The sequence below is a fragment of the Lipotes vexillifer genome, unplaced genomic scaffold (assembly GCF_000442215.2).
Source record: "Lipotes vexillifer unplaced genomic scaffold, Lipotes_vexillifer_v1.1 scaffold180, whole genome shotgun sequence".
NCBI classification, from domain to species: domain Eukaryota; kingdom Metazoa; phylum Chordata; class Mammalia; order Artiodactyla; family Lipotidae; genus Lipotes; species Lipotes vexillifer.
This window is the reverse complement of record NW_006796149.1, coordinates 1,950,369-1,958,442: the sequence shown is the minus strand read 5'-3', so window position 1 is coordinate 1,958,442 and position 8,074 is coordinate 1,950,369. Positions and strand designations below refer to the sequence as shown.

The window sequence follows — 8,074 nt, the reverse complement described above, 5'->3', positions numbered from 1 at the left end:
GGAATGCCTGTGTTGGATTATGAAGGCCGTGTGTGAAGTAGGTAGTGAGTTTGATTATACTTGCGGTAATGTCTCTTCTAAGAGTTAACATCTCATGTTTTGAATACGTTCTTCTGACAGGGCATTGGAAGAGAAGCAGATACAGTGGTTGGAAGAAAAGCATAGGCTTCATGAACGTATCACTGACAGAGAAGAAAAGTATAATCAAGCTAAGGAGAAATTGCAGCGAGCTGCAATTGCCCAAAAAAAGGCAAGTGGTTCTCATTAAAGTGATTTCTGTAGAGTAAAAGCATAACTATATTAGGAGAATAAAATGTATAATTAAAACTGAGACTTTACGGGTATGTTCAGTTTGATATTTAAACATGACATTTTGCTGTCACCTTGTAAAGATAAATTGGGAAAATTCAAACTGCTCAACAGGTTTATTTCTAAATGTTGTGTACAAGTCAGTTTTTCAGAGTATGCATTTTTCCACAGAGACAGTGGTTTTCATTGATGAAGTTTCTAGACCAGCCCATACAAGTGTCATTTAACTCATTCAGTGCTTAAATTACAGGGTGATTAGGCCTGTTTCAACTGTGCTTAACTAATACTTGTAACATTGTTTTTGTGGTTACAATACTTTTTTGTTTCCAACTCAGGAATATAGAAGCAAGTATCTCATTGCCCCAGCAGAAGGAACTAGGACTCCCCTGGCTTCTGAAACAGCCGTGATAGTTCCCACAGCCATGATCTTTTTAAAGTTTCATCTTTGCAGGCATATTTTCTCCAGAACCTAAAAACTTTGTTTTCTTGGAACTAATCCAGGGCATCATGGAACTAATGTAACCAGATGATTCATCTAAATCAGTGGTTTACAACTTTTTTTCTACTCAACAAACCCAAGGAATGTAGCATAGCCCCATCAGTAACCATGGCTCTCCATGGCAGCGATTCAGCAGTTATTTTTAGTAAGATTGGCGCATATGTATTGGGGGAAGGGGAAGGAAGTATTTAAAAAAAAAATCCCACAAATGATTTGGATAGGTCTCCATTTGATAAGTTCCTTTAGTAGTGGCATTGGTTGTGGGGAAGTGAGAAGGTCTGAAATGAGAGGAATTCGTACCTCTAGACATAGGCACACCAGTGTCTTAATGTTTGTATGTTTATTGGTAAGGTTGACTGTTCATATTTGCATAAGAGAAGAGAACTGTATATCATTTACATATTCTGAATTTGGAAATCAAGGACACAGTTTTTAGTTACCTGTTTACATTATTAGATATAACTGCCAAATTCATCCTGATAGTTGGAGTGACAACATGAGAAGTCTTAAAGTCATTACTTCCCCACTTTCTTGGTTTATGAATGTTGCTTTTCTCTTTCCATTATGCTAAAAGTAGTATAACGTTGAGATTAGAAAACAGCACTTAACTATATAGGATCCCAGCGTTTTATACTCAAATATAAATACTTATGTTGTTGTTTCATTGGTTTTTTTCCCCTGTATCACTTCTCTTTCTTTCTATCCATATAAGTACTGAGCAGTGTATGGGTATTGATGGGATTTTAGTCAAGTTATTTCATGGCTTGGGATGATCTCCGAAATCGTACTTATGCTTCCTTGTATTGTTTGAAGCCTAAAAGTATCTGATGCCAGATTAGCTAGAAATCATAAGAAATTATAAGAGCTGATTTTATCTTTCACAGAAAAAAACTTTTATGTTGGGGTTTTAGAGATAAGTGTCTTAGAGATCAGATTCTAATTATTGAGGCTAGGTTGGGTTGACTTCTTTTGGAGCAAAAGTGACATCCAGTGGTGAGAGAGATTATCAGCTAATCATAGGTATACCAGAAAGGGGAGGAGGTGATTTTTATTTTTATTTTTATTTATTTATTTTTGGCTGTGTTGGGTCTTCGTTTCTGTGCGCGGGCTTTCTCTAGTTGATGCGAGCGGGGGCCACTCTTCATCGCGGTGCGCGGGCCTCTCACTGTCGCGGCCTCTCTTGTTTTGGCTCACAGGCTTTGTTGCTCCGCGGCATGTGGGATCTTCCCAGACCAGGGCTCGAACCCGTGTCCCCTGCATTGGCAGGCAGATTCTCAACCACTGTGCTACCAGGGAAGCCCAGGAGGTGATATTTTAAGAAACGTGTGAAGTAACCTTTCATCAGTATTGACCTAGGTTGAATAATTTTCCTACTGAAATAACTGCCAAATGATGGGGGTGAATATAGTAAACACCTATTTTACTTTTAAAAATGTGATCTGTGGATAATGATTTTAAGTTGCAGGAAATTGTTAAACTCAATTCAGTAAAAATTATGACCCAGAGCTGTCCCATCATGTGGAGCACTGCCCGATAGGCTTACAACTTTACCTCAATTAAAGTGGAAAAGCAGATAGTGCATGTGACATAGAAATACTGTAAAAAGTATATAAGTATATATAATTTTAGGGCTGGGGGATCTTAGCATTCAGATAGTTTTTACAGATTTGGAAACTGAAGTGGTAGGGAGCCAAGATCATTGACTAGTTAGGAACGCTGTGACTGAAGTCTACATTTTTCTATTCTTAATCCTGTGATTTTTCTGTACTGTTACTCTTTTAATTTCCCCCTTTCTTTGATTCGAGATACTTTACTGCTTTTCTCTTCATTATAACCATAATCCACATGAGTCTTATTTCCTGTGGCAGAATGATCACTATAAAATTAATTTTTTAAACTCAAACCCTTTACCATTCAAGTTAAATATAATGCTTCTGTATGAAAATGTTGGCTATAAGATTACATAAATATGATTCGTAAAATTGCAACAGACTTTTTTTTTTTTTTTTTTTGCGGTACGCGGGCCTCTCACTGTCGTGGCCTCCCCTGCCGCAGAGCACAGGCTCCAGACACGCAGGCTCAGCGGCCATGGCTCACGGGCCCAGGCGCTCCGCGGCATGTGGGATCTTCCCAGACTGGGGCGCGAACCCGCGTCCCCTGCATTCAGAGGCGGACTCTCAACCACTGCGCCACCAGGGAAGCCCTGCAACAGACTTTTAAGTTTCTTAGATGACAAAGATCATAACTTTCTTGTGTAGTAAGACTTCAGTTAAGTCACAAAATATTAACTCTAGGGCAGAAATCATAGTCCTTTAGAGTTACTTTCCTGTGAGAGGTTCTTACAACTGGGGAGTAGCAGCTTTATTTTTTTTTCCCCCAGGCTAGGTAAGATGGCTTCATTTACAGCTCCAACCTCCTAAGCACAGAGATTATGTCATTTCTGGTAAGTGTTTTTAGGTAGAGTCTTTGTGTAATGATATTTTGCTGTGTTGATTTGTTTGGAAAAGTTGGACCGGGTATCTTGAGTTGGAATGCCCTTCTGTAATTGATGACTTCTCTGTATGTTGTTCCCCACACACTGTTGAAATGTGAGTATGAAGAGAGATCTCTTGGTATGAGGACAATGAGTTGTGCTTTTCCTTTTGAGGCACTTGAAATGATAACTTGTTATTTTTATTCCAAGGTATATCTCTGAAATAATTCTTGGTTAGATGTTATGAACGGTTTTGAGAAAGAAATGAACCATAGTCTTGAAGTTATAAAATATCTATTGAATATGCTGTGTGGCCTGGCATTATGTTATACACCGAGGGGAAAATAGGAGCCATGATTAATTCCTGCCCTTGATGACCATATCTAATTGGAGAAATAAAATAGCATGCAGCACCTAAAGAATCTATTAGTCATTTCCATGTGATCTGTGTGGACACTAAAGTTTGAGAACTACTGTGCTAGAGAGAAGAAAGCCTTAAGACAGGGAGACTAGTCAGGAAGCTATTTATAATAATCTTAAAATGAGGTAAGAAGTCTGGAATTTGGGCTTGCAATATAGAATGAAGGTGAAGGATGACTCCTAGAAGTATTCCAAAGGAAAAAATTAACAGAATATAGTGCTAAATAAGAAGAAAGAGAAAAATATGAAGTATTTTAGTTATGAGAGGATATCGAGGAGTTGTCACGATGGAATAAAGACCATGTGTCAGTTGAGTAGAAAGAGAAGATACATTTGACTAAACACACGTCAGGTATGAACTGATGGTAGTGCATCCATATAGACATGTCCTAGACTCTTTTTTTTTTTTTTTTTTTTAATTTTGGCTGCACTGTGCAGCATGTGGAACTTCCCTGACCAGGGATCAAACCTGTGCCCCCTGCAGTGGAAGCACAGAGTCCTAACCACTGGACCACTAGGGAAGTCCTGTCCTAGACTGTTAAGTGAAGATATCATGTAGATTACCAGAAATAATGGAATGTAAAGCGTGGAGATCAGTAATTCAGCTTAGGGATGTATAGACACTTGAGATTTTGAGAACCGTTGAAGAATAAAAGGACTAAGAACTAAGTTGACTTGGAAAGAGGAGCTGGACTTAGTAGAGGAATGGTCATAGAAGTAGAAGCTATAGTATGGTGTTTGTTATAGAAGCCACAGGAAAAGAAAGGAATCAAAGGTAAATGGTCGTGATTATTGAAGAGAGTTCATTGAATTTGGCTAGAAGGTGATAAAAGGAAAATTTCAGCTTTGATTCTTGCATCAGTATTCTTTTGATTTTTCTTTAACTCTTTTGTGTTGTAGTGTGTGTAACACTAAGGCATCCATTTGATAAACCTGTGATTGTATTGGACTGATAAAATTACAGTCATTTCTTACAGCCACTTTCTCCTCTGGACTTTCATTTCTTTCAGTAGAATATCATTCTTCCAATTACTTAGTCTTCAAACCTTTGATTCATCCTAAGGGCTCCCTTTCCCTAAATATAGTCAGTCACTGTATTCGTTTCCTAGGTCTGCTATAACAAATTACTACAAACTGGGTGGCTTAAAACAACAGAAATTTATAATCTCACAGTTCTGGAAGTTAGAAGTCCAAAATCAAGGTGCTGATAGGGCCATGCTCCCTCCAAAGGCTCTGGGGAAGGATCTGTTCCATGCCTCTCTCCTAGCTTGTGGTGGTTGCTAGCAATCCTTGGTGTTCCTTGGCTTGCAGACACATCACTTCAATCTGTGCCTCTCTCTTCACATGGTGTGTGTGTCTGTCTCTATATCCAGATTTTTCCCTTTTTCTAAGGGCACAAGTCAATATTGGATTTAGGGCCCACCCTAATCCAGTATAACCTCATCTTAACTTTTTCAGATAAAGTCACTCTGGAGTGTTTTCCAACACCAAGAACCAATTATCTAATTCTCTGGACACCAACTGGGTGCCAATAATTCAGTTAAATACTGGCACTACATCAGATTCCACAAATTAAAGGGTTCAGCCTCAAGACTAACCCCATGTCAGGTGTCAAGTCCTTAGCCATCTGCACTGCTGATCAATGACTATAAATTGGGGTTCCCATAACACTCCCCACCCAGGTTCATAGAACTCAGGGAAACATTTTACTTGTATTTACTGGTTTATTAGAAAGGATACAACTCAGGAACAGCCAAATAGAAGAGATGTATAGGGCAAGGTATGGAGGGGGAGGGGTGCCCTGTCTGGGAGTGCCACCCTTCTAGCAAATCAATGTATTCACTATCCTGGAAGCTTTCCAAGTATCCTTGTTCAAGAGTTTTTAATAGATATCAATCTCCAGTACCGCCACTCCCAGAAGTGGAGGGTGGAGAGTGGGAGGTGGGAATAGTGCTACAAGTCCCTACCTTCTTACCACTTGGTCTTTCTAGTGACTAGCTCTATTTTGAGATTACCTAGGGGTCCCACCCTAAGTTAACTCATTAGTATTAACTCAGGTATGATTGAAAAGGACTGGTTATGAATAGCAAAAGATGCTCCTATGACTCAGGAAATTCCATGGGTTTTAGGAGCTCTGTGCCAGAAGCCCAGGGCAAAGACCAGATATATTTCTTCTTATATCATAGTCACATTCTGAGATTCTGAGTAAACGTAAATATTTGGGAGACACTGTTCTACCCAGTAGAGTCACTAGAGCCTGTGAATTCTTCCTTTATAATGTATCTCACATTTTCCCCACCTCATTTCTTTTTATTCTTATTGCAACATCCTAGCTCAGACTCTCTTCACTATGAGGTTTCTCTATATTCGTTTAGTCAGTTTACTCAACAGATTTATTGAGAACCTACTATGTATTATACCAGGTACTGTTTTATTCATAGGGATACAGAAATAAAGACTGCACTGAGGAGTGTATGTTGTAGTGGATGGGAGACACAGAGTAAAGAAACAAATGTCAGGTGGAGATGCGTGCTAAGAGGAAAATTAAGGGGGATAGAGGGCATTTATATAGGTGATCAGAGAAGCCTCTGATAAAGTAACGTTTGAGCAGAGACCTCGAGGAAAGAAGGGGGAGGCCATATTTTGTATGTAGGGGAAGAATGTTCCAGAGGGAATAGAAAGTAAAAGAGAGAGGCAGGAGTCTGCTTGGTATGTTGAAGGAATACAAGGAGGGAGACCTAGGTAGCTGGAATGGAGAGCAGTAGGAGGCTAGGTGATGTAGGGGCTTTTTTTGGTTTTTATTCTGAATGAGATAGGAACACACCAGAGAGTTTTGAATTGAGAAATGCTATAATCTGAATTATATTTTCAGGAGAATCTCTGGCTGTTGTGTAGAGGGGCAAACAGGACTCAGGGAGACCACTTTTCCGTAGTTCAGATGAGAGATGTAGAGAACGAGTAGTAGACTTGTGGTCGGATTCTGTATATATTTTTAAAGGTAGAACTTACAATGGTTATAGGGTATTAAAGAGATAAAGATGACTAAGATGTTGGGCTTGAGCACGTGGTTAAAATAGAATTGCTGTTTACTGACATGGGAAAGACCTTGGAAGGAACAGGTTTAGGGATAAAATAAAGATGCCTCTTTTGGACACATTAACTCTTTGAGATGCCCATTAGACTTCCAAGTGGAAATACTAAGCATTCTGGTGAATACATGAATCAGGGCTTCAGGGAAGAGGACTAGGCTAGAGATAAAGATTTGGGACTTACCAGCATGTAAATGGTATTGAAAGCAATGGGATTAAATGAGGTCACCTAGAAAGTGAAGGAAGATAGAAAAGAACAGGTTTGAGTTTTGAGGAATTCCAAACTTTAGAAGTTGGGAAGTTAAGGAGGACACTGAGAAGGAGTGGCCAATATGATAGGAAAAGAACCAAGAAAGTACTAGATGCCAAATGAAGAAAAATGCTTCAAGAAGGATTAGCTGTGTCAAATGACATTATAGTGTGGACGAAAAATTAATCAGGCGACCTAAGAAAGAATTGGAAAATTTTATTCAAGACAAATTTGAGGGTTAAAACCCAAGAAGAGCATCTCAGAAAGCTCTGAGAACTGTTCCGCCTGTTAGAAGTCAAGATACAGTTTATATAAGCTTTTTGAGACAGAGGGCTGTACATTAAATGACCTATTATTGACAGTTTACAAAATCCAGATTTTAGTGCCATTGTGGTGGGTCATGTGACCCTTTATAATCCAGAAGGAATGTTCTCTTTTAAGGCATTGTCTTGTTGATACTAGGAGAATGTTGCTGTTTATGGTTGAGCAGGTATTCCTGCTAATGGGGAAGATTTGGTCAATGCATGATGCAGATACACTATGCACAGTGGCGGGAGAGAGAAGAGGCCAAAGGGCAGAGAAGAATTTTTTGTGTTTAAAATTTTCTTGTCTTGCCATAAAATATGAATTTTATTTCACACTCCCATTTCTTTCCAATTAATTTCTTCTTAAGAGGAGTTTGCTTACTTCAGTTTACAGACAGTCCTTATTGCCAGGTATGCCTGCTGATGGGGGAGGTTTGGTCAATGCATAATGCAGATACACAAGGCACAGTGAGGGGAGAGGGGAGGCCAAAGCACAGAGAAGAATTTTTATGTTTAAATTTTTCTTGTCTTGCCATAAATATGAATTTTATTTCACAGTGGTAAGATGATAAAATAGTAAGATGAAGACTAATAATCCATTTGACTATATGGTAATTGTTGGTGGCTTTGTCAAGAGTTGTTTCTGGGGCTTCCCTGGTGGCGCAGTGGTTGAGAGTCCGCCTGCCGATGCAGGGGACACGGGTTTGTGCCCCGGGCCGGGAAGATCCC

The 8,074-nt window shown here is 39.3% G+C and overlaps 1 protein-coding gene across 1 annotated transcript in view; it reads left to right on the top strand.

The window, feature by feature from the left end:
• The window catches only part of CEP83 (centrosomal protein 83), a 70,970-nt gene that overhangs the window by 52,264 nt on the left and 10,632 nt on the right, over nt 1-8,074 (top strand). Inside the window, exon 12 of the mRNA XM_007468208.1 lies at nt 121-250. Within this exon, the coding sequence (XP_007468270.1) occupies nt 121-250 (130 nt within the window). The remainder of the gene's footprint in view (nt 1-120; nt 251-8,074) is intronic.